At 35.8% G+C, this 25,111-nt stretch overlaps 1 protein-coding gene across 4 annotated transcripts in view; it reads right to left on the bottom strand.

The window, feature by feature from the left end:
• CNTN1 (contactin 1) overlaps positions 1-25,111 on the bottom strand; it is a 393,997-nt gene that overhangs the window by 129,153 nt on the left and 239,733 nt on the right. For all 4 annotated transcript variants that reach the window (XM_025403303.1, XM_025403305.1, XM_025403304.1 and 1 more), the window contains exons 5-12: positions 23,882-24,054; positions 21,675-21,770; positions 13,899-14,105; positions 10,034-10,133; positions 9,716-9,897; positions 6,386-6,510; positions 5,601-5,718; positions 924-1,074 (exon numbers count right to left, since the gene is read on the bottom strand). In XM_025403303.1, the coding sequence (XP_025259088.1) occupies positions 924-1,074; positions 5,601-5,718; positions 6,386-6,510; positions 9,716-9,897; positions 10,034-10,133; positions 13,899-14,105; positions 21,675-21,770; positions 23,882-24,054 (1,152 nt within the window). The remainder of the gene's footprint in view (positions 1-923; positions 1,075-5,600; positions 5,719-6,385; positions 6,511-9,715; positions 9,898-10,033; positions 10,134-13,898; positions 14,106-21,674; positions 21,771-23,881; positions 24,055-25,111) is intronic.

Raw genomic sequence — 25,111 nt, 5'->3', positions numbered from 1 at the left:
TAGTCCTCCCCTGTTTAAGACTTTAAACAGATTTCCATTACTCTTAGATGAAGCCCAAGACCCTTAGCATAGAAAATTTTGTCATTGATGATCTGGTTTATTATGTCTCATCTCTTAAAAGTCTCCTCCATTTTCCTCTAAAGACAAATCACACTGATTTCAGTTTCTGCAATTTCTTACACATTCTAAACTTCTCACCACAGGGTCTTTGTGCATGCTGCCCTCACGTTCTGGAATACACCCCAAAGCCAATGCCCATGTCCCATCCCTCCCATTTCCCATTCTGGCTTTCTCCTCCTCCTAATTTTTGCACTCAATATTACTTCTTCTAGGAAACATACAAACTGTTCAGTGTAGCTTTTACACAAATAATCTATATAAGTTGTATACTGCTTTTTCATCTTGTCCCCAAACCACCGAAACATTGGTAGATTGTTCACTTATAAGGAAGATGATGATAACATCTTGTTCATTTCAAGATGGGAAGAGATTATTTGCACTTTGAAATCACTTTTTTATTTTTCTACAAAAATAATAGACTAATTGCATAAAATTCAGTTGAATATGAATGGATATAGATGCCTATATTGGGGGAAAATATGTTAGAGAGATCCTATTTTATTTCCTATTGTTTATTAACTGTGTGACATTGGGCAATTTATAACAACAAGACAAAAAACACCTCTGAGCTTCAATTTTCTAAACTCCTTATACATTACAGAGTCCTGTTAATTGAACCTTCATTATAATAGATACTGACAGGGATAGGTATTTCTATTCCATCTTAGAACTACAGGATCTTCTGTGAAAAAAAATAATTTAGAGCAAACAACATTTTCATTATTCACATATAAATAAGTCTTCTATAAAACAAACTTTTTCAAACAGTTTGTTGCAATTGGATTTCTAGTTTCAGCACTGACCTGCTACTATTGACAAGCCACTCTGTCCCTTTACTCCATGAAAACTTTGGTTTCGGTGCAGCTTTAGGTTTGCATTCAATTATCACCCTTCCACCTTTAGCAGCCAGGATCTTCTTCTTCATAGGATTCATTTCAAAAGTTGGAGCCAACGCTAAAAAGAAAACAAATTGTTATTTTTCTCTTTCCGTTTGTAAAGCCTAAACATTGCTTCTGTGTTGTAGAATCTTTTATTCTCCTTTAATAGTTAATGGAAAAGATTAATCTCAGTAAATATGATCAGCTATCACCAATAGGCATTCTATACCTAATGCTTTGTAACTTTTATTTAATAACTTTGACTTATAAAATTCACCCAATTCCAATGTACAGTTCTTGATGATCACTGAATTGATTATTAGAAACCTTAATTAGAGTCCAGGCATGGTGGCTCACACCTATAATCCCAGCACTTTTGGAGGCTGAGGTGGGCAGATGGCTTAGCCCAGGAGTTTGAGAGTGCACTGGATAACACGGTGAAACTCCATCTCTACCTAAAATACCCAAAATTAGCTGGAAATGTTGGTGCATGCCTGCAGTCCCAGCTATCAAGGAGGCTGAGGTGGAGGATCACCTGAACCTAGAAGATCAAAGCTCCTGTGAGCCGTGATCGCACCACTGCACTCCAGCCTGGGAAACACCGTGAGACCCTGTCTCAATAACTAAATAACTTTAATTTCAATAAAATGTTTTATACACACTTACCTTAAAATTAACACTGAATTCCGTTGCTTTGACTCAATTCCACAAGGAAAGTAAAGTGAAAGGCTGAAGAAAATTGACCAGCATTATACACACTGACATATGGTCCTAATCAATCCTCTAAACCACATGTTGACTGAACTATACCCAGTTTATAAATGAGAAAATTGAAATCTATTAGGATTATCTAATTCAGCAAAGGTGCCACAGGTTGTAACAAGTGGGAGTCACATTTGAATCTAGGTCCTTCTGTTTCCAAAGCATGTGCTTCTGATTAAACAATGCAGTCTCTCCTTCTTTATACAATTACTGAGCATCACCTGTATGCAAATACTCTGCAAAATGCCAAAATAACTGGAGCCCTACTTTCAGGATCTATCTATAAACAGCTATGGGAATAATGGTTCTAATAAACTAACTAAGGAGTATATGATCATTTGTAGTTCATCCTTACCTCCAAGTACAGAACAATAATTATCAGAACAGAATATAGAGGTTTTTAAGTTACTCCCTTGATGGTATGCTCTAACTTTCCTCAAGGTCCCCACATTTAATCCACTGCTCACTCTCCTCTTCCCTTGGCAGACTCCAAAGAGATTTCATCCACGTATTTCAACACATTACAATTATCTGTAACTGTGTACTTTCTGGAGGCTTTTCTAGGCCTAAGCATATCTTCATCTGGATTTTGACTCTTCATCCTCTGATCTGGTCATTCTCAAATTTATCTTTGTATTAAAATCACCTGGGGATCTTTTTAAAGTGTCCATTCAGCAGGTCTGGGGTGAGCCTGGGATTCCGCACTTCTAATGTGCTCCTAGGTACGGCCACTGCTGCTGATGAAGAAGACATTTTTTTGTGGCAAAGATTCATTCTATTCCATTGTTTCGCTAGTCTGGATTATGATAATTGGCAATAAATAAATTAGTAAGCAACCAACCTATGTTGTACACCTAACACAGTAGTGAGTATTTTGTGTAGGCTCAATAAACATTTTTTGTGACATGACATATTGCTTCTAAAACATGAAAGAAAATTTAATAGGATTATATTTTAAAAACCAAAATTCATCTAAAAATAAGGATTTTCCTTGAATCAGTTTGGATTTCAATGAAATAGTTGATTTGGTGTGGTCCTTTAAATGACTTCAGATTTATCTAATATTTGAATTTCTAACAACAGGATCTAGACTGTATTCCTATGTATGTTTTGGAAGTGGCAAAAATAAGGGGATATTCTTCCTCTCAACTGAGAAGATGGTACGATGCATTTCTTATCTCTTTGGTTCTTTATTGCAGTATATGAGCCTATTAAAGGAATAGCATCTGGTGTAGAGTAAGTGCTCAATAAATATTTGCTGGATGAACACATGAATTAACTAAATAACCCAAGAAAAGAGAGGAAGGGAGAAGCACTGTTCATAAGAGTATAAAAAACAAGAATAGAATAGATTGAGACAAATTTAAACCTGTCCAGAGCTATTGATCTGGGGAGGATCAAATTGCTCAGTTTGCTAATTATATTAATAGCCATTAAATGATTTGGCAATTCTAGGCTAAATATATAGACATCTTTCAGTCTGAGCTGAGGTGTTTTTATACTTCTCTTTTGAAACAAATGAAGATATGAACTTTAACAGAAAATAAAATTTACATTTGGGACAGAATTCAAACTGACTTCCTCTCTAAGAGTCACAATGATTTTCTATTCCTTTGTACCGAAGATATCTGAGCTTGTGCTTGCTTGATACCCAAGTAACTACAGTAAATATATTATCAGAACATTTAGGCCATAGGGAGGAAGAAATAGAGTATGATCCTCAGCATTAATAAGTGGCTGGGAATGTTAAAATTAAGATGGCCTTAACTTATTGAGGATAGTTTTCTTTAATTCTTTATTATAACTCTCTCATTTTCTATCATTTTCTTTTAGTGTCAATCAATTTGTAGTGATACCAATGTTTTGAAGAGTTTTCTTTAGGTGCAGTAAGAATAGAAGTGGCCGCATTGAGTCATTGCTTTACCTTTTCAGTAACTAATGCTAGAAGAAAAAGCCTGACTTCCTGAATTCACTACTTACAATATGACTTGACTTCGTGACAACTCTTTCAAATAACATGAAAAGGACATAATACAGTAAGACTTTAGGGCCAGGCACAGTGGCTCATGCCTGTAAATTCCAACACTTTTTGGGAGGCCAAAGTGTGCAGACCGCTTGAACTCAGGAGTTCTGGACCAGCCTGAACAACATGGTGAAACTCCATCTCTATAAAAAAATACAAAACTTAGCTGGGTGTGGTGGACTGTGCCTGTTGTCTCAGCTACTTGGGAGGCTGCGGTGGGAGGATGGCTTGAGCACAGGAGGCAGAAACTGCAGTAAACTGAGATCACACCACTGCACTTTAGCTTGGGTAATAGGCGAAACTCTGTCTCAATAAAATAGACTTTTGTAAAGTAGTTGTAATGAATATAAATAAAGTAGTCATAATGGGAGATATTTCTGGTGTAAATTGGAGATTAGTGGATGTACTGGATGGGGAAGGGATGTGGTAGACTCTGCCATTCTTTAGAACAAAGAATCTTTGAGGAAGAGAAGATGTGAATGTGGGTGGGAGACATTAATAATGAATTCAGCTGCAGACATGCTAAGCTTGGATTATCTGTGGGGTTATCCAAATGAACGTTGCTACTAGGAATTATTTATATTGCGATTGAAGCTGAGGATAATTATCTGGGCCAGAGATATAAGTAAAGGGATCACTGGTAGGTAATAGGAAATGAACAAAAAATTAACTAGATATTTTAAAAATAAAAATAAAAATCCAGGAATAATAATGTAGAATACAGAAAAGGAAATGAAATGGATCAGAGGGATGGAATGCTGGGATAGAACAAGATTTCTAGCCAGGCAGAGGAGAGGGTGAAAAAGGTGACAATGAAGGAGATAGAGAAGAAATGGTCTGTGAGGTTTGACAGCTCAGAATCACCAAAGACAAAAGATAAGAAAGCTTAAGCATCATATAGGACTAGAAATCCTGTATGACTAAGAGAGGCAGCTGGTGGATATATGTTCACACACACACACACACACACACACACACACACACACACAAGAATGAATAGTTGCTGATATCAAGTATCAGGGAAAGTGAAAAGGAATGAATATAGAGCAAAGAGGTAAAATAATTGTTTCATGTTTGCTTAGGAGAGACGCTTTCTTCTCTAGATAAAAAGTATTGAAAAGACAATGTAGTAAAGAGATAGCTTTGAGTGATGGATGGGAAGTTGAAATACTTTATGCCAAAAGATTTCAATTTTCATGGAGCACAAGAATACAATATAAAAGCGAGAGTCAGGGTGCAGTAAGGGACCAGCAGAATGTCCTAAAGGTTTTGAATAGCAACTGTAGTGTATGAGACCCGGGGACTGAGAATGCCCCCGAAGTGCCAGACACCCATCTGTCGCTGATCACATGCAGTGTTTTAACATCAGTCTTCAATGTTATGTGATTCTTCAGGCAGTGTTCAGTCTCCAGGCATATGAGAGGATAAGACTTGTCAAAATTGGCATGTGTAAATTGTGCTTTATCATTAAAAAATGCTAAAAACAATTATATTCCATGTTCCTTCAAATTTATTATAGAATTCAGCTTCTTAGCTAAAAATAAAATGATGCAATTTCATGAAATAGGAATTTGTATGTAGTTGGAAATTCAACCAGCATAAGAAAAGTTTAAAGCGTTACTTTCTCCCTACTTACATGTTCTTCAATGAAAGGAAAAACCGTATCATTTCGTTCCCAAATGCATGTTAAAAGTTTTTAACATTGTAAATAAAAGAATGTAATGTGAAATCAAATGTGATCTATGGATACGCCGGCATCTTTTTTACTATGTCACTTTCTTGATGAATGTTTAACAGAAATTAGAAATGATACTGACCCAGGATCTTCAACTCAGCATTTGCATAAATGGCTCCATATGTGTTTTCAGCTATGCACTGATACATTCCGGCATTTTCAAAAGTCACATCATACAGTCTTAATTCCCCTTTATGATACTGAAAAGAATAAAATTGAAACATATTCTCAATGGACTTTAATAGAAATACTTTCACTTAGGTCTGGGCTTGGTTGTCTTTTAATTTAGATACATTATGTTCATCTGCCCCCACTGTTACCTAAGATGAACTAAGTGGGATTTTCACGGCATGGGAAAGGAAAACCCACTTACCATGCCCAAAGGCTCTTGTTCTATTCATCCTACACAGCTGAGAGTCCACCTTTTCCCCTCTTGGACCAGCTGGGAGATTACAGTGGGAAGGTAGAGAAGAATCCCACTGCTGCTACTTGTCCCCAGGGCCAAAGGTAGGACTTAGAGCTTCACTCTTACCTCTGTCTCTGTGGGGTACAGGAAAATAGTGGCAAGAAAAAGAGGACAATATCAGGTATTGGAGATGGATGAGTAGGAAGAGGGTGGAAAAGTGGAACAAAGGAAAAAAAAAGGAGAGAGAGAGAAAGAAGGTAGAGTAAGATTACAGAAAGTTGTTTAAACTGAAAGAAGATACTTTATGTTCAGTTTTTGTTTGTCTTTTTTCAGAAGCTTTTATAGTTCAGGGCCCAAGTACCCTTTCTCTATTGTCTCTCCTGCTAAATGTATCCCAGGACTACCCTGAAACACTGCTTGAACAGGGACTCAGGAACAGCAAAGCACTTGAACATACATACCGCATATCCATTTTTCAGCCATCGGATTGTAGGGATGGGCTTCCCTGTGGCCACACAAGGCCAGTAGAGGTCACTGCCTATGTCCACCTCTGTGTCATTGATATGTTCTACCCACTCAGGGAATGCTAAAAAGTAAGGAACATTGTAAATGTTAAATCAAAGTCTCAGGATCCATCATAATCTCCAGAGTATAAATATTACATTTAGTTAAACTAATTCTGCAGAATACATCAGGTAGTGTAGGTATCCCGAATTCAGTAATAGGCCTTGTCTTTTCATAGGTTTAACCTATGCAAATCCTGTGTTATTACAGCAGGAGGTAACTATAACTCATTATTTTTCCATTTGTAAATCATGTTTTGTGGAAAAGTTGAGTTATAATTAGTACTAAAATAATTGACTTTTTCTGCTCATAACATAAACCTTTCAAGTCTGTAAAAATGACAATTGAGGTTTTAAAGAATTACATCTCAATTCAATATGACACCATCTCTTAACATTTTGTTTAAAGACTCAGATTTTTGGCCGGGCGCGGTGGCTCAAGCCTGTAATCCCAGCACTTTGGGAGGCCGAGACGGGTGGATCACGAGGTCAGGAGATCGAGACCATCCTGGCTGACACGGTGAAACCCCGTCTCTACTAAAAAATACAAAAACTTAGCCGGGCGAGGTGGCGGGCGCCTGTAGTCCCAGCTACTCGGGAGGCTGAGGCAGGAGAATGGTGTAAACCCAGGAGGTGGAGCTTGCAGTGAGCTGAGATCCGGCCACTGCACTCCAGCCTGGGCGACAGAGCGAGACTCCGTCTCAAAAAAAAAAAAAAAAAAAAGACTCAGATTTTTTTCCCACTCCCTCAGGTATACAGTATCTTCATTTTGATGGAACTTTCAGCTAGTGGCCACTGTAACATCTTACTGTGGTGCTAGAAAAATGACTTGGACACCTAAATATACTCTTTCCATATTAGAAACTATATACAGTAGCTATTATTGGTGAAATCCATGCATTAGTAAAATTGAACTCAGTCTCATTCTTTAATCTGATCTACTTTATACCTAAAGAAACATCCATAAAAATGAGAAAATGCTAAAATTTTTCCAAAGAAAATAATATTTCTAGAGAACAGGCAAGTAAACAGTTTGACAGTCTTTTTGATTATTTCAGTTATCTAGTCCAAATAAATGCAGATAAATAAATTAATATAAAATAAAAAGGAAGTAGTAGGAAAGAATCCTGAGTGGAGAATAATATTTAATTTTCTTTGAAACTGGGAACTTGTGTTAGTTTTATGGCAAAAGCAATATATACATCTTATAAAAAGCATTTAACGAATAATAAAATACTAGAAATTTGAAAACTAGAAAACATTTTTATGTCACCAAATACCAACAATATACATTATAATGTATACATTATACATGTAGACATATGTACACCTATATATTTTACAGCATATATAATCTCATTTAGTACATGTTTTCACTTATCATTACATTTGTCTGTAACATAGGGAGATATTTTTTAAAATATTGGTGGATATGTTCATGTTAATTGAGAGATGTTTTATTTTGTATACAATCTTAGCAATACATAATACAGGAATATCAGCACCCTTCCTGTCTTGGCCTCACATGGACAACACAGACATTTGCTATTACATCATGTAATGAATAATTGAACTGGATTGACACATTCTATATATGGCTTAATTATGTAACCTTCTAGTGATGTGATCAGACCTAAAGATAATACTTAGTATGCTGCATTAGTAAAGAATAAATAACATTTATCTTAAATTACCTGCTATAAATACGTGCTCTGTCACCTTGGTTCTTCTAAGGCTTTAGATATTAGACAGTTCAAAATACTACTCTGTTGAGAACCTGGAGTGTAGTTTTCTTAATATGTTGAATAAAACAGGTCTATAAGCTTTAGAAACCTAGTAGAAAGTGGTGGATTTATTTCAAAAGTTTAAAGGATCTTACCTAGAATTTTCTTCCTTTCAGGAGGCCATTTCAGCACACTTGATATTTATCACATTAACATTACTGTGGCATTGGATATACAAGTCTGAAGTTCAGCGTAAATGTTTGGGTTAGAGCATTCAGGGTATAGAGTGTGTCTAAAGCCATGATCATGCATGGGATCATAAAGGGAGTGGCTGAAATGGAGATGGGGTTCACAGATGGAACCCTGATCATGCCAATGTTAGAAAGGTATGGAGTTGAAAGGCAATGGAGAATGAAAGATGATACAAGGAAATGAATAACAAAGTGGGTTGCAGACATGAAGCACAGAAAGTGAATCATGAAGAAGGGAGGGACCAACTGTGACCACCACTGCTGTTAGATCAAACAAGTACAACTGAGAATTGATCGTTAGCTTTAGCAATATGGAAGTCTGTGATGATGAAAAGAAAGGTTTCTGTGGAGAGGTAGAGATGCAAATCATGTTGGAGTGCATTTAAGAGAGAAGAAAAACTGGAGATGGAAACAACACTTTTAGAGAGTATGGGTGAATCTGTCAAATTTTTTATTCCTTTTTGGGAGAGACAGGAGAAAGTGAAATGGGACAGTAGCCAGAGTTAAAAGTGAATAATCCTGTGGAAGCCCTCCATGTTTCTTTAGTTGTGACCTGCGAGGTTCATGTTGTGGAACATTATAGTTTCAGTCTGGAAAGTTTCCAATGTGGCCTGAAAAAAAATCTCTCTCCCCAAATGTAAGTTTATTTTAATGTGTGAAAATGAAAGGTTTGTGCCAAGATAATTTTGTCAAAAAAAAAAAAAAAAAAAGATTCCTTAGACCAGTGGTTCTCAAAGTGTGGCTTCAGGACCAATAGTAGCAGCATCCTTTAGGAATTTGTTAAAAATACAAATTCATGAACCCTTAACAGACCTCTGAATTAAAAATTCTGAGAGTTTGGCCCAGCAATCTGTGTTTTAACAAGCCCTCCATGTGATGTTGATGCATGCTTAAGTTTGCAAACCACTGACTTAAGTCATAACATATAGCTTCTTCTATAAATAAAAAGATACTGAAAAAAGACAGTGATAAAATGAGTAAACAAACTACATTAAGTGTATATTCTGAAAATTACCAATAACACTTCTATTGATCCATTGCTATTACCTATGGTTCAATTGGTAATAAGTTCATAAATTCTATAACTCATAGTTGTGACTTCATTAGACATATGAGAAATATTTTATCTTTCTCCATGATGTAACATACATCACTGTTGTTAAAACTATTAATCATTATATAGTAGTTTTTCAAGTATGGAAATGGTTTTAAATAAGATATTGATGAAATTTATACAAAATTAATATATCTACCTTGAACATAAATTCTTGCTTGATGTTTATCCTTTCCTCTAATGTTCTCAGCCTCACATTCATAGATGCCTTCATCTTCTAGCTGAATATTGAAGATCTTAAGAACAGCCCCAGAGGTGCTAATCTCAGCAGTGCTTGGCATTGGTTCTAGAACCTTCCGCCATCGGATATCCGGAACAGGACTTTAAACAGAAGATACCAGTGCTAAAGTTTCACACACTTAAAAGACAATTACTTTATGTTTACAGCTAAACAATTATTTATTTCCTAAAATGGTACTATTTCTATATATATTAATGAAAGTGTCAGTATACTTACTTTCCAAGTGCAAAACATTCTAAGGTCACATTTTGGCCCATCAGTGCATATACATCCTTGAACTGAACTACAATATCAGCAGGATATGGTTTTGTTGTTCCTAATATTAAGAGAAACACAAATGTTCACTAATTATTAGGCACAATAGTAGTTACTCTTAAACATGGTAATTCTGTAGGATTAGAGCTGCTTCAATATGGAAGCTTCTCTGTACAGGTACTGGTCATGTCATAATGGATAGACTTGTTTGTCTATGCACAGTATGAATATAGTATAACTTCCCAGCATTTTCATAAATATTGGCTCATTCTGGCAGCTGCATAACCAATGTGACTTAATTTACTAAAAAAATTCCTGTTTTGGCCCGGCGCGGTGGCTCAAACCTGTAATCCCAGCACTTTGGGAGGCTGAGATGGGCGGATCACGAGGTCAGGAGCTCAAGATCATCCTGGCTAACACGGTGAAACCCCGTCTCTACTAAAAAATACCAAAAAAACTAGCCAGGCGAGGTGGCCGGCTCCTGTAGTCCCAGCTACTCGGGAGGCTGAGACAGGAGAATGGCTTAAACCCGGGAGGCGGAGCTTGCAGTGAGCTGAGATCTGGCCACTGCACTCCAGCCTGGGCGGCAGAGCGAGACTCCGTCTCAAAACAAACAAACAAAAAATTCCTGTCTTTAGTGAACAACAGATACGTGGCAAACATTGTGATCACTGCTGCATGGAACTCGGGAAGATAGAGAAAGAAAATTAAGGAGAAGGAAAGAGAAGAAAGAGAAGAGAGTAGAAAAGAAAGATGCAAGGCAAGAAACTAAGGAGAAAAGAAATGCCCAGAGATAAAGGCAAAGGGAAACAAATTGAAAAGAGAGAAGGAGAGAGGGAAAGAAGGAAAACATTTACTCAGACAACACAGCACTCTTCAAAATAAACACTTATTTAGCATATCAGTCCTGAAAGATGTGTTAATCCTTCAGGCTTACAGAGAAAATCAGGTTCAGAAAGGTGAAAGGCATTATTTAGGATCACAAATTGAGTGTGTACCTCACACTGTAAAATACTAAAGAGACAAATAAATAAATAATGATATATAACCCAAACCAAAATGGGTACTCTGAAAGAGTGACTGATGAGGCGGGTAGTTAGAAGTAGGTAAGGGCTATAGGACTCTGAGGCAAATATGGCATTTAAATTTGACCAGTTCAGGTTGAGCAAACAGCATATTATGACAAAGCTCCAGGAGTGTGCAAGGAATTTTAAAAGGTCTAGGAACTCAAATGATGCTGAAGTATATGAGCTGGAACCCACAATCTAGAAGGACTGAAAAAATGATAGAAAGATTTTGAGACGAATTTTCTCAATAAGTAATGTATTAGTCTGTTCTCACTCTGCTAATAAAGACATATCTGAGACTAGGTAATATATAAAGGAAACAGGTTTAATTGACTCACAGTTCTGCATAACGGGAGGTCTCACAATCGTGGTGGAAGATTAAGGAAGAGCAACGGGAAATCTTACATGGCAGTGGGCAAGAGACAGCATGTGCAGGGGGAACTCCCCTTTATACAACCATCAGATCTCATGAGACTTATTCACTACTACAAGAACAGTATGGGGGAAACAGCCCCCCATGATTCAATTATCTCCACCTGGCCCCGCCCTTGACGAGTGAAGACTATTACAATTCGAGGTGAGATTTGGGTGAGGACACAGCCAAATCGTATCAAGTAACTACCACTGGGACTTGGTAAGAGACGTAATATGGATCATATCTTTGGTTTAAGTCGAAGACCTTGTTGGCATTTTTAAAGGATGGAGCATGGAGAGGAGAAATATACATAGAAGACAATCTCAGAGGTCCATAAAACACTGTTTCAACACTTTAGGCAAAACAGGTGAGGGCCAACACTAGGGCATAGTTACCATGAAAACAGAAAGGAAATAGTAAATATAAATTGTATTTTAGAGGCAGAATCAACAGGACGGCTCCTTGGATCAATGTTTCTCAAGGTGTAGATTAAAGGCTCAATCATCAGAATCACCTAGGATACTGGTTCAACTTGTGGATTCCTGGGTCACATTCCAGGCCTGATGAATCAATACGTCTGGGTCCTGCATTATTCCCAAAACTCTCCAGGTGCTTACATACTAATTAAGAACCTCTGGGTTAGCTGTACCGAAGATCAGTGGAAATTGGGATTTGATAATAAATCATGCTACCTTGAGTTATTAGAAATAAAATTGTGTTGCTAAATAAGCTAAAGAAAAGGAGAAGGTTTTGGGGAGAAATAACGTGTATTTGTGACATTTTGAGCTTAACATCTTTGAGAGCTTTTTGGGGGGACAAGTCCAGGATACAGGAAGAATTGAGATCTAAACACAAGAAAAATTTCAGAGCTGTGAACTTGAAGTCTCCTGCAAAGGTATACTGTTGAAAATGTATAAGTGGGTGAGAATATCTAGGAAAGATTAGAGGAAAATATAAGAAAGAAGAATATTTTGTGAAGAATATTCTATGAAATTTGTCAGAGAGGCAGAAGGGAGATGAAAAGTTCAGGAAATTAGGTGAAGAAAGAAAACTTCATGAAAGGCAGAAGAGGCAGTGTCAAAGCTCGAACAGAATAAGGACTGCAAAGTGTCCTTTGGATTTAGCAAATAGGAATTCATAATAATTCAAAATTGTGTTGAATACAAGAGAATATGCAGACAGAATGAGGTAGAGTAGAATCTGAAGATTCAGGAAAGGAGAAAATAAGTGATGTATTGAAGTTTCTAATTGAAACAAATGGAATGTGAACCAGAACAACTGGAGAATTTAGCTTGAGCAGGGGGAGAAATATTTTTGCTACTGAGACAAAAAGTCAGAAAATAAATAGAAGTGCTGAACTGCAAGTGTATTTCTGGGGAAGAGTAGAAAGAAAATCAAGAGAATTTTTACATGATGGCTTCTTTTCAGTCTATGAAGTAGGGGGTGAGATTATCTCTTAAAACTGAGAAAAGAAAAATGAGCCAGAAAGTCAACAATATTTTTTGAATACCAATTATGTGAGCGTTGTCTTGCAGAGAAAAATAAAAATGGAACCTCAATGGTATTATGGCATTTTTCCCATCATCACACTGTACTTAGGGGTAAAGGCAGGAACCAGACCTAAATCTGTTAATCTGAAGCTGGTATGCTCTCATGAGCTTGAATTTGCTGATATTAATGTAGCAGAAGGACTTGGATAGAAATAATGTAAAGTAAGCAAGTATACTGTGATTTGATTCTCTTAAGCAGCAGTGCATTTTAAAGGGGAAGTAGTTCAATTGGAGCTTAGGGAAAGGCCAATCAGATTGTCAGTGGTCATCTGCCGTGGTACTACCAGGGTAGCACCATACGCTGATTATGTAGATTACAAAAGACAATTTTTGTACTTATTTGTATCATGTAAATAGTTTCTTAAAAATACCAAAATAATCAAAATGACTTAAAACATTCTACAGTTACTATTGTTTGTTTTGATCTACAAATCATTTGATTTCTTCATGAGCTTACTAAGAAGTAGGAATGGCCGTGAAACAAAAAGTAGATGCCAGCGATTTCCACTGTAACCAATACACTAGAACTTGACTAAAGTATCAGTCCCCTGTGTATTTCCCGAGCTAGAGGCAACTCATCCGAACACAACCTTCTTACAGCAATTTTATTAACTGAATCTTCTCAACGCAAAAAGCTTAGGACCAAGCCTTTGGCCCCTTCAACATGCATCCCCTTCTATATTGTCCTTCCTGAAAAACCAGCTAGTCCTCACTGGGTATTTCTTTTCATTACGGTAAGTATACCATATGTAGATAACCTTGCGAAAACAGAGTGTAACAAATAAAATACTTACGTTCAGGTATTGGAATGAGTGGGATGAATTTGCTGAACACGCTCTTTGTAATAGAAGGACTGGAAACAAAGCAGGAATAATTGCCTTTGTCAGAAGCCTCAACATTTGCAATGTAGAGATTGCCATTTGTCTGAGACACAAATCGTCGTTTATCCATTGTGATAAATACAGGAAATTCATTTAGAAGCCACCGGTAGCTAAGATCATCTAGAAGAAATTATTTTCTTCTAAATATGAAGTGCTTCTCCCAAAGCTGTTACATAATTTAATAGAGGCTAGTAACAAGCTATCACTTAATCTAACAGAGGCTATTGAAGAGCAAATGTTAGGAGAAAGCAAAGACAAACAGTGCACACTTTAAAATATGTACCATATTTTACATGAATATAAGCATTACACTAAGCAATTACATCTATTTATCTATATTTCTATTATTTTATAAACTATTAACATTCTTGCTTTCATTTCATTGACGGGCTGAGTGAAACTCGAAGAGGTTACATAATTTGCTTAGAATTTCATGACTATTATGAAGAAATAGTATTTTGAATCCACGTCTAATAACTCCAAAGCCATGATTAATCTGCCGTACTGTATTTTATAAATAAAATTAAGATTACTTACCATATTATCACTTTATCTGTTTGTGTGTGTGTGTGTGTGCGTACACCTATTTTAAATTATAGAGTTAGAAATGAGCTTACGTAACCTATTGTGGTCACATTAAAAAGAGAAAACTACAGAAACAGGGAAAAGTATGGTACTGGTTTAATTAAATATTAGGAGACATATCATATGGTAACTCTTACCCACATGAAATTCCTTTGGCTGAACACACTAACTAGTTAAATGGAAAACTGAATTTCCTCCTTAATTTGCTGAATTTCCTATAGTTTTCTATTCCTTCCTTCCTCTCTGTTTTGATGAATGACTCTCCAGGAGTCATTCCACAAATACACAAAAGGAGACAATGGGCAATGCACACCTTTAGGTCAAAAAATAATGATTCCCTTCAAAACATCTTGATCACATAAAGACAGTTTCTACTGAGAAGAATGTAAGTGGGAATCTCTCTAGGTCAGACTAAATAGGATTTTAGGTGTAAAATGGTGAAAAACCAAGAACTCACAGCACTCAGGCTTCTTTTAAAAATGAATCATCATGACAAACGGCTATTTTGCATTGGGGAACTTAACGTGGCTAGCAAAGCTTTCAAAGAGAGTGTGAAAGCACAATGATTACGAAAAACTAAAAGAGATGCACATTATATAAGCTTCACATAATGGGAATAATAACCTTGGGATTATATTTAGCTTAGCTATGTAATTTTCTCCAGCAAAATACAACATCAGGAAAGACAGTGAATATGATTATATTATTTTGGTTTTCAACATTGATTTTTTAAAATTATAGAAGAAGCAGCATATGTTTATTATTGAAGAAACAGAATACAGTTAAAAAGAGGCAGAAAATTAGACTACTATAATTAGCCTCTAACTCAGAATTATGGTTAACATATATTTCTAGGCACTTATATCTGTGAATAATTGAATTCTTTTAATTTTTTTCTTTTTGCTGATTTAGGGTCACCAGATAATTAGGACAGGAAAATATTTAGGGAGCTGCTTAAATGTCTTAAATGAGGGCTCCTGGGATAAGTAAAGAAGTATCACATTCAGAAAGGGGTATCAAGTAGTCTTTCATCCAAGCTGATATGTACAGTACATTTAAAAGAAGACTTTGATCTTTTCTGATTCTGAAATAATATTTCCTATTCTCAGTTGAAATGTAAGTCCAAATTTTGTAGGGATTTCTGTGAAAAATTAAATCCCCACTCCCCCTGCCCCACCACCAAAGCCAAAAATGTCAAGAAAGTATTTCCTTACAGAGAAAGGACTTTTGTAACTATAGGATGTATGAAAGATACTTCCCACAAAATGCATTTAGAGTAATCTGAATCCTCAGTGGTTATGTGAATACAGAGACCTGAATTTTAATTCTCAGTATGACTTTTATCAGTCACTCTATTACTTATTAGTCACTCTATTACTCAGTTTCTCTAAAATGTAAGACCGTTTCCTGACCCCACTCATCAAAGATGTGTGTAAAGAAATGAAAGAAGTGATGGTATTTGATCCTTACAAGGGATAAATGCTAACTCAGAGAAGTTATTGTCGTGATGTTGTATGAGCATAAGTCTTGGACTATAGAACAATTGGTCTGACTGACTGAATGTCCCATGTAGATTCTCTAATTTATTTATTTTGCAAAACCTGAGTACTTTCCAAGTGCTGCTAAACAAGATAGATGTGGCCTTTGCGTTTGTGGGACTTGCAATGTAATTAATCTAAATTTATTTAACAAATCTTACTTATTTTTAAAGCCATTCACTTGGACAAAACAATAATTGCAATTTGTTAGAATCTGTCAGCACTCATTACAACAAAGGTAGGAAAGGCTCTTGCCATTTTTAAATGGGGGATCCAAGGCCTAATAGGGTGAAGTGACTTGCCAGAGGTCATACAGCAAAAGGGAGGCAGAACTGATGTTCTCACCTCCTTCCCCACCCACCATCACCAAAATTAGCTGTACCAAGACTGGAGCAATAGCCACCCTGACTCTCCGACTTATGGATGAGACATGATTTTGTCAATCAAGAGCTAAGTCCTGATCTAGTTTTTTCAAGGACTCAACAGACCATCTTCTTTGTGTCTTTCCTAGCCCCATGCAGATGATAAAATCAACCATCTTTGCAAAAGCCATCTGTTTTCCTCAGATTATAGACTGGATTAAACAATAAATTACTATAAAATTATTTTTTCAGTAAGTGTCAGCATATGCTTAAGAAATGTTGCTTTTACTGGTAGATATATGAAACTTCTTGCTTTTACCCTAGAAATCTAGAGCACATATATTACAGGAGAAATTCATTTTGTCCAATTACAATGCATTTGGCTAATATCATTGTATTACTTTGAACTACACCACTTATGTAATCTTGCAAAATGCTATATGTATCTGCTTGAAATACACTTGAACTTCTTTAGTTCAAACCATGGAGAAATAACTTGAAAACTTTTTAGAAGATTTTCTTGCCTTTTAGAAAATTAGCTTGAACAGAATGGAATTCGCCTACACCAAAATCACTGTAGCTTCTGATCAGTACTTTAACACAGTAAACTATACATTAAACACGTTTGGAAAGAAAGTTTTGATGTGAGCTAATGTGTTCCTTACCCTGGTCTCTCATTCCTGTCTATTTTTGTAATGATCTATTTAGTCTATTAAGATTCTTTCAAGATTATATTCAATATTCCAGGAGTTGTTATTCTGAACAGTACTCTTATTTTCTTATCCATTTTAAATTTCATATTGTCTCTATTATGAGGTATCTCTTATTTTGTTAACAATACCTACCCTTAAAATGACAGACTTTTTTCCCCTTTATTTCTCTCTTGCTATATACAAAGATATGATTTATATTTTGTGAAATGGAGTAAGTTGATTTTTGATCATGATATTGACAGAAAATTAGTTGGAAAGGAAGCATTATGTTTTCATTTTTGAGAGTCTGTGAGTTTAAAAAGTCTTGCACATTTATGAATTATTTATTGCAATATAATAAAATCAAACAAGTCAGTTTATGTTTTCAGGAAACTTAACCACTACACTTAATTTAATGAACAAATCTATTTGCTCTTTCTTTCATTTTCTCACTCTCTCAGATATTATATTGAGCACTTACTCTGTGCCACATACGAGGAAATTAGCTGTATATCAAATGTTATAAAATTGAGTGAACATTTGTACTGAAATGCACATTTATGATCACTCTTGATAAATAAGTAAAGTGGTCCAAATGAGAGTTTCCCCCCTTGCAAGGAGCTGCAGACCATCCAAATACAGAGAAAAGTATATGGGATTGCAAAAGTTGAGATGTTTCCTTTTGGACTTTTTGCCTGCACATAAATGAGGAAGGTAACATCTCTATAATCCTGAACTAAAAATCTTTAGTGTAGTGAGATGTACTAAATAATAACAGATACAAAACATCAACTGTACTAAAATATGTTTTATTTACTTTAATAATAATCTATTGAAATTACATATCTTTGGCAGGGCACGGTGGCTCACGCCTGTAGTCCCAGCACTTTTGGAGGCAGAAGCAGGCAGATTGCGAGGTCAGGAGTTCGAGACCAACCTGACCAACATGGTAAAACCCCGTTTCTACTAAAACTACAAAAATTAGCTGGGTGTGGTGGTGTGCACCTGTAATCCCAGCTACTCGGGAGGCTGAGGCAGGAGAATCACTTGGACCCGGGAGGCGGAGTTTGCAGTGAGCCAAGATTGTGCCACTGCACTCCAGCCTGGGTGACAGAGTGAGACTCCGTCTCAAAAAACAACAACAACAACAAAAGAAACTACATATCCATTTTATCATTTTCATATACATTTTAAATGAGGAAATATTTGTACTCTTAAATGTCATTGACTTCCATATAAGTTAGAGTATGTTTCACTGTTTCTCATAGTTGAGCAGTTTTCTGTTCTTCCAAACATTCCTAATGTGACATTGATATACTTGTATCTGGGTGTAATTTCACTTGTCTATACTCCTCTCATGACATTGTTTACTCAGTTACAGACATTGTTCTAGAAGTCTTCTGTTAAGTGTAATGTAATATGGGTATATTACTTTCTGTGACATGGACAACATCCTGTATTAAGCTTTAAATCACTGGTATTTTCTGCCAAAATAGCATACTGCACTATCATATTAAATTCATTATAAAATTTTTATAAAAAAGATGTAGACATGCCTAAGTTTACTTGACATAGTAAGGACTGAATCTCAGATCACCAAATAGAATCAATAGGGTTTGACAACTCTAAATAATTGTATATATAACATTCTTAGAGGTTCAGAACCCAAAGACAGATTCCTTTGCACCCTCAACCCAAGTTCTAAGTCACAAAACATAAAACCTTAATTTACCTTCTTTAAAAAGGAAGGAGACTTCTAGCACAGAGATAGTATAATAGTATACATACACATATACATACACGCATGGTTTTGAAGCAAATGTCTATTTTTATATCGGTTGAAGGTGGTATAACTGATGAACTATTCAGATTTATTCTGTGAATTATGTCTCTTGGACTCTTGAACCAACTTTACTTTTGTTTTTGTTTTTGTTTTCCATGTAAACATATTCATCTTTATTGAGATAAGGAAGTAATGGACTCTTTTGGCTTAATGGTTTTAAGCTTCTGCCAACCTTGCTCTGGCCAATGAAATTCTACACTTAGCACCATGGCTAAGAGGCAGCAAAGACTGAAAGCAGGACTTACCTTAGAAAAATCTCAGAGCCTGTTCCTTGGACCCCTGCTTCTCGCTTTCTATCTATTCTAATTCCCTAGGTAATCACGCTGCAGTCCCATGGTTTTGAAAACAACTTATAGAATGATGAATCACAAATTTATATTCCAAGCTTAGACATCACCCCTGAAATCTACACACATATAGAACTGCCACCTTGATTTCCATTTGGAAGCTTAACAGACGCTTCACATTTAACATGTCCACACCTATTCCTTCAGCTGAAGTAATGGCAACTTCATTCTTTCAGGAGCTCTTGGCAAAAATTTTATGCCACCCTCAACTTTTATATTTATCTTATATACCACATAAAATCCACAAGCAAGTCCTCTTGGCTTCTCCTTCAAAAGATATGTAGAATTTAACCAAAATGTACCTATATCTCTATATAGAATTTAATATATTCTATTTATCTAGAATATGCCTGGATTTATCTTCCCACCTCCACTGCCACCATTCTGGCCCATCACATGCTACCTAAATTATTGCAATACCTCCAAACTGATCTCCTATTTCCACCTTTTCCCTCCCCAGGTCCTTTCTTAAAACAGTAACCAGAGTCACCTTTCTATAACTTAAGTCATGTCATGTGTCTCCTCTGCTCAAAGCCCTGAAATGTAAATCGCATTCAAAGTAAAAGCCAAAGTTTTAATAATTGCTATGGATCATAAGGTCCTCCATAATGTAGCTCTTGTACCTCTTTTATTTCATTTATTACTACCCTCTGCCTTATTCACTCTATGACAGCCACCCTGCCTCCCTTGTTTTTCCATAGTCTGACCTCAGCATCTGCCTGGCATGCTCTTCTCTCAGATACTCATATTGTTAGCTCCTTTACTTCCTTCAGGTGTTTATTCCAACTTTCCTTCTAGTGATGCTCCTCCTGAGTTCAGTCATCCCTCAATACTTACTCTCTCCTCTTCCCTGCATTATACATACACACACACACACACACATATATATATGAGATATATATCTCCTTATGAGATATATATGAGATATATATATCTCCTTATTTTCAATATCTAACATGCCATGTCTTTCAACCATTTATCTTATTAAGGTCTAACTCTCCCAGTGGAAGACTTCTGAAGGCTGGTAGCTTTTCCTGTTTTGCTCCACTAGGCATTTCTGTGGATTACATTGTGCCTGCTGTATAATAAGTACTCATAAGAGATTTTCTGAGTCCGTGACTGATGGAGTGAAGTCCATCCAGTATTGAATATGGTCAAATGTAGTCACTGTATACTTTTGGCCATTACTTTGTGGGAAATGCTATGAAAATGGTAGGTTTTTAAATATATATTAAATATATATTTAAATATATAGTTTCTTAAGAAAAAGGCTTTTCTCATTGAAAGGATGTTACAAAATTTTGAATTTTATACGTCCCTCCATATTTATCAAGCAATCATCTTTCTCCTATTATGGAGGAAATCACCAATATTTGATATGTAAATAACCATAGCTATATATATACACACATATATATATAATAAACACACACACATACATACATACACATACACAATTTCACATGGAATACATAATGTATAATTTTGTGTGAAATATATATGTATGTATATGTACATACACACACATCAGATTGATGTATTCCACACAAAATCCTGCATGTATTCTAAAAGCCTGTTAGGTTTCAGTCTCCATGGAGATGTTTAAAGTCAAATTAATGGCATATTAGAACTATAAGAATAGAAACATGATTTTTAAATTGTGAAAAGAGGTATTTATGTATTGTTTCAAAGGGATATTTGATAAATAAATGAAAATTGGTGAAAGTATATGAAGAATTCATCTTTTAATTAGCACTTTGGTGAATTTTGTCTTAGCCATATAAAAGTACAGAAAACATACATTCAAAGTTGAATTTCATAACAGATGACAATTAAGCCCCATTTATAAAGTAGATGATTATTCTTGCTGATTGGCATTTCTAAGGAGATTAATAATTTATTATGTCTTTATCCCTTTCTAGTGTTTAATTACATAGGGTTCACAGTATTTTATAGATACTAACTTATTAAGAAAATGATTGATTATACATCGTTTCTTGGTACTATTCTATTTCAGGAATATTTTCTAGAAAATCTAACAGAATTTCCCTGTGGAATAGGAACTTTAATGATGGCATAATACAATATATATAAGTTTATAAACTGAAATGATTAGAGATCCTTGGGACTAGAGCCAGGTGACTAATGAGCTGAGAAAGGAAGTGTCCATAACAATTAGTGACACATTACAAGGTATGTAAATATTCAGTCTAATTTAATTAATAATGAGCCATGATTATCAATAATGTAGCATTATTATTAAGAATATGGAAACTTGTCCATTTTGTTTCATAGATGCTAATAGAGAGGAATTAAGTTTACCTGGAAAATGGTACGGAGGGTCACAGAGAAGCACCATTCCTTTCCCTTCTTTTACTCTGACCTCAGGACGTTCCTCAGGTGGAAAAGGATCAAGATCTAATTACAAAAGAAAAAAAGGGAAATATTCACTCCCTCATCAATAGAAACAGAGACATTCATCAATTTTACCTTTCAGAGAATAACTCATTCTTGAGATACAGCACTTCTCAGTGGTTTGGCGAAGCCTAGTAAAGTCAGCTCCTCGTTCTTACATTGCTGAGATTTGTATACACTACTAAAAAGTTCTGTGATGAGCTCAAAGTCTACGGATATTGGGAGCAGCCTGCATAACAATTCTGATGACCCTGAAAATCACAAATATCCTAAAGACTTTTGTTTCAGACTTAGGGAGAATCTCAGTCAGAGTATCTGGAAATATAATGAAATCAGACAATACCAGGATCTACCAAAGAAAGCAAGCAAGAAAGAACAACTTAAGAGGAATGGACTCATTTGAAAGGTATTTCCCTTCCTGAGGGAGGGCTTGGATATTAGGAAGGAATAAGGGTGAAAGGCAGGACCCTGTTTAGGGGACGTGAAAGTGACCAATCTCTTGCTCCTTCTCAAATGCTGGGTTTGCTTCAGTTTTAATTTTCTTTACTCTTTTCTGTGTATTTGGAACTTACATTTCGCTTGATTCCTTGATATTCTTCTTCCAGTTCTTCATTTGTTTTACTGACACTCATTCTATTTTTTTTTTCTGCCTCTCTTCCTGTTCCTTACCTGTGATCAGCACCCAAATCATAACATCAAATTGTTACTTTTCTCAGTATAAATTGTATACCTCTGAAGATCCATCTATTCCAAGTGTTACTTTTTTGCAGAGGACTTTTCAAATCCACTTCTCCAGGCCTGGTGTCTTATTTGAATGCCATCCCTATCCTCAATAGCTTACTTGACATTTCCACTTGGATAACTCAATATCACGATAACCTCTGCATGTGAAACAACCATTTAAATGCTTCCTGCCATCCTTGAAATTGGTTTTTCTTGCTCCCATACCATTATTAATGAGAACAGAATGTTTCTGCCCTTTGACTAGATATTCCTTGGGAAACAAAATTTACAGTCTTCTTTCCTTTTGTGCAACCTGTTAATTCCTTCCTTTATATCTATGTTATTTAAATTTTCACTCTCACTACACTAATTTAATCTTACTTCTCTTCCTGGACCTCTCGCATTCCCTCCTGATAAACCCTACCATGAAAGACTTCTTAAAACATTGTTTTCATCCTATAATTCATTTTGCAAAAGATTTAAGTGCTGATTTAAATCATACTGGAGATCACCTGGTCCAACTCATCTCCCAGTGTAAAACTTTCTTTCAAAACAACCTCTAATTTTTAGCTTAGCACAGTTTTTCATTATTAGTCTTAATTAAATGTTTCATGTAATTTAAATTTAATATAAATTAACTAAAATATAATTACATTTATTCCTACTATGAGAAATTAAATACTAGAGAATAAGATATTGTCATGTTGGGTTAATCTTTGAAGAGTTACAGCCATTATGTTGCAATATGTGACATTTTCTTCCCCCAAAAGCCCTTTTGATAATACAAGGCTTGGCGCTTCCATTGATGCATTTCTTTTCTTTTTTCTTTTCTTTTTTTTTTTTTTTTTTTTTTTGAGACAGATTCTTGCTCTGTCACCAGGCTGGAATGCAGTGTCACAATCTTGGCTCATTGCAACCTCCACCTCTCGGGTTCAAGCGATTCTCCTGCCTCAGATTCCCGAGTAGCTGGGATTACAGGCACGTGCCACAACGCCCAGCTAATTTTTGTATTTTAAGTAGAGACAGGGTTTCACCATGTTGGCCAGGATGGTCTCGATCTCCTGACCTCGTGATTCACCAGCCTTGGCCTCCCAAAGTGCTGGTATTACAGGCATGAGCCACCGCGCTCATCCTGATGCTAATTTTTAGAGAGTCAAGATCCTCAGACCCCAGCCTTCCTTTATTTGACAACATCATCTTTCATTGTTTTGAGTGCATTCATAGTATGCCTTGTGGTGCTTTGTTGTCTCCATCACACAATTATGGCCCACTCATCTTGTAAGGTCTACCTTATCTATGATGCCTTCCTCTCACTATCCTTTCTTGATGGTTCTTCTTGCTGAACTCACCTAAACACGCTTGCCCTTTTTAAAAAGTTACAGTTTACTTACATCCAAAGCTCAGGGTTGCTTCAGTGCTTCTGACCATCCCGTAGCTATTGGATGCTAAACAGTAGTAGATTCCAGCATCTTTCTGTTTATCAGGGTTGTTGATAACAAGGTTTCCTCCTACCATACTGTATCGATCACTTGTGAGATCAACATCCCCATTATTCATTCTCCATCTATGAGAAAAAGACGCAAAGGTCATATCACAGGTCATGAGACCTAGAAACTCTACGGAGCTAACACAGTTCTAAAATAATTTGGGTACGGCTCCATGTGACGTCAGACAATTAAGAATATGATTCAGGTGGTATTTCTTTGTATTCTATAATTCTGAGTCTCTAGGACCATAATTTGTAATTTAGCTCAGGTACAGACAGGTAAAACTCAAAGTGCGTGACATATTTTGTCTTTTTTTGGTGAGGTATCTCAAGTGACAAATATTTTGCTGAGTTTTTCTCCATAAATTGATTTCTTGGGATGTAATTGATAGCCATCTATGCACCAGTTAGATTCATACATATGCAGATATACTGTCTAAAATATTAAAAGCATTGTTCTACCAGAAATAAGTATAAAATATCAATATTTGACTCTAAATTTCAAAGTAATTTTTCAATAAAACATACTAATTGACATTGGGTTCTGCTCAATAAGTGACATATTCTGACCACTAGAGGTCAGTCACACAATTTGAAAATGATAAAAGTCAGTAGGGATTTTGAAAATTTATTCTGAGCCACAAATATACAAGTAAAACTGGATTTTCTCCAGCCTAGAGTTAGTGGTCACTTATGTCTTTTCTCATTACTCAAAGATTACTTTTAATAAAGTAAAAAAGGTGAACAATTCTTTTTCTCCCCAACCACATAATATCATAACAATGTAAGACATGCTGCAGATAATCAGAGCATTAACTGATAGGGATAGTATTATAAATAGACTGGAAACAGGGATCTAACTTTCTGATGTGATGATGAAAAGAATGCATGTAAAAAATAGTTCTCAACTGTATAATTTTATAATCATTCTTTATCGGGGTTTATACTTTAAAGTTCCATGTCCTGAGGAAAGTCATAAGCCTAGAGCTGTGGTCAAATCGCTCAAGTAGTAGTGGCTTGTGGCCACATCACTCATTCCCTGGCCACTTCTAATTTGAGTAATAATCATGCCCAAAAGTCCTAATGACTTTAGAATATCTGTCGTCAAATCAAAATTACTGGAACATTATTAGTT

Source organism: Theropithecus gelada, chromosome 11, assembly GCF_003255815.1.
Source record: "Theropithecus gelada isolate Dixy chromosome 11, Tgel_1.0, whole genome shotgun sequence".
In the NCBI taxonomy this organism is placed as follows: domain Eukaryota; kingdom Metazoa; phylum Chordata; class Mammalia; order Primates; family Cercopithecidae; genus Theropithecus; species Theropithecus gelada.
The sequence above is the reverse complement of the archived record's forward strand: the minus strand, read 5'-3'. Positions and strand labels throughout refer to the sequence as shown.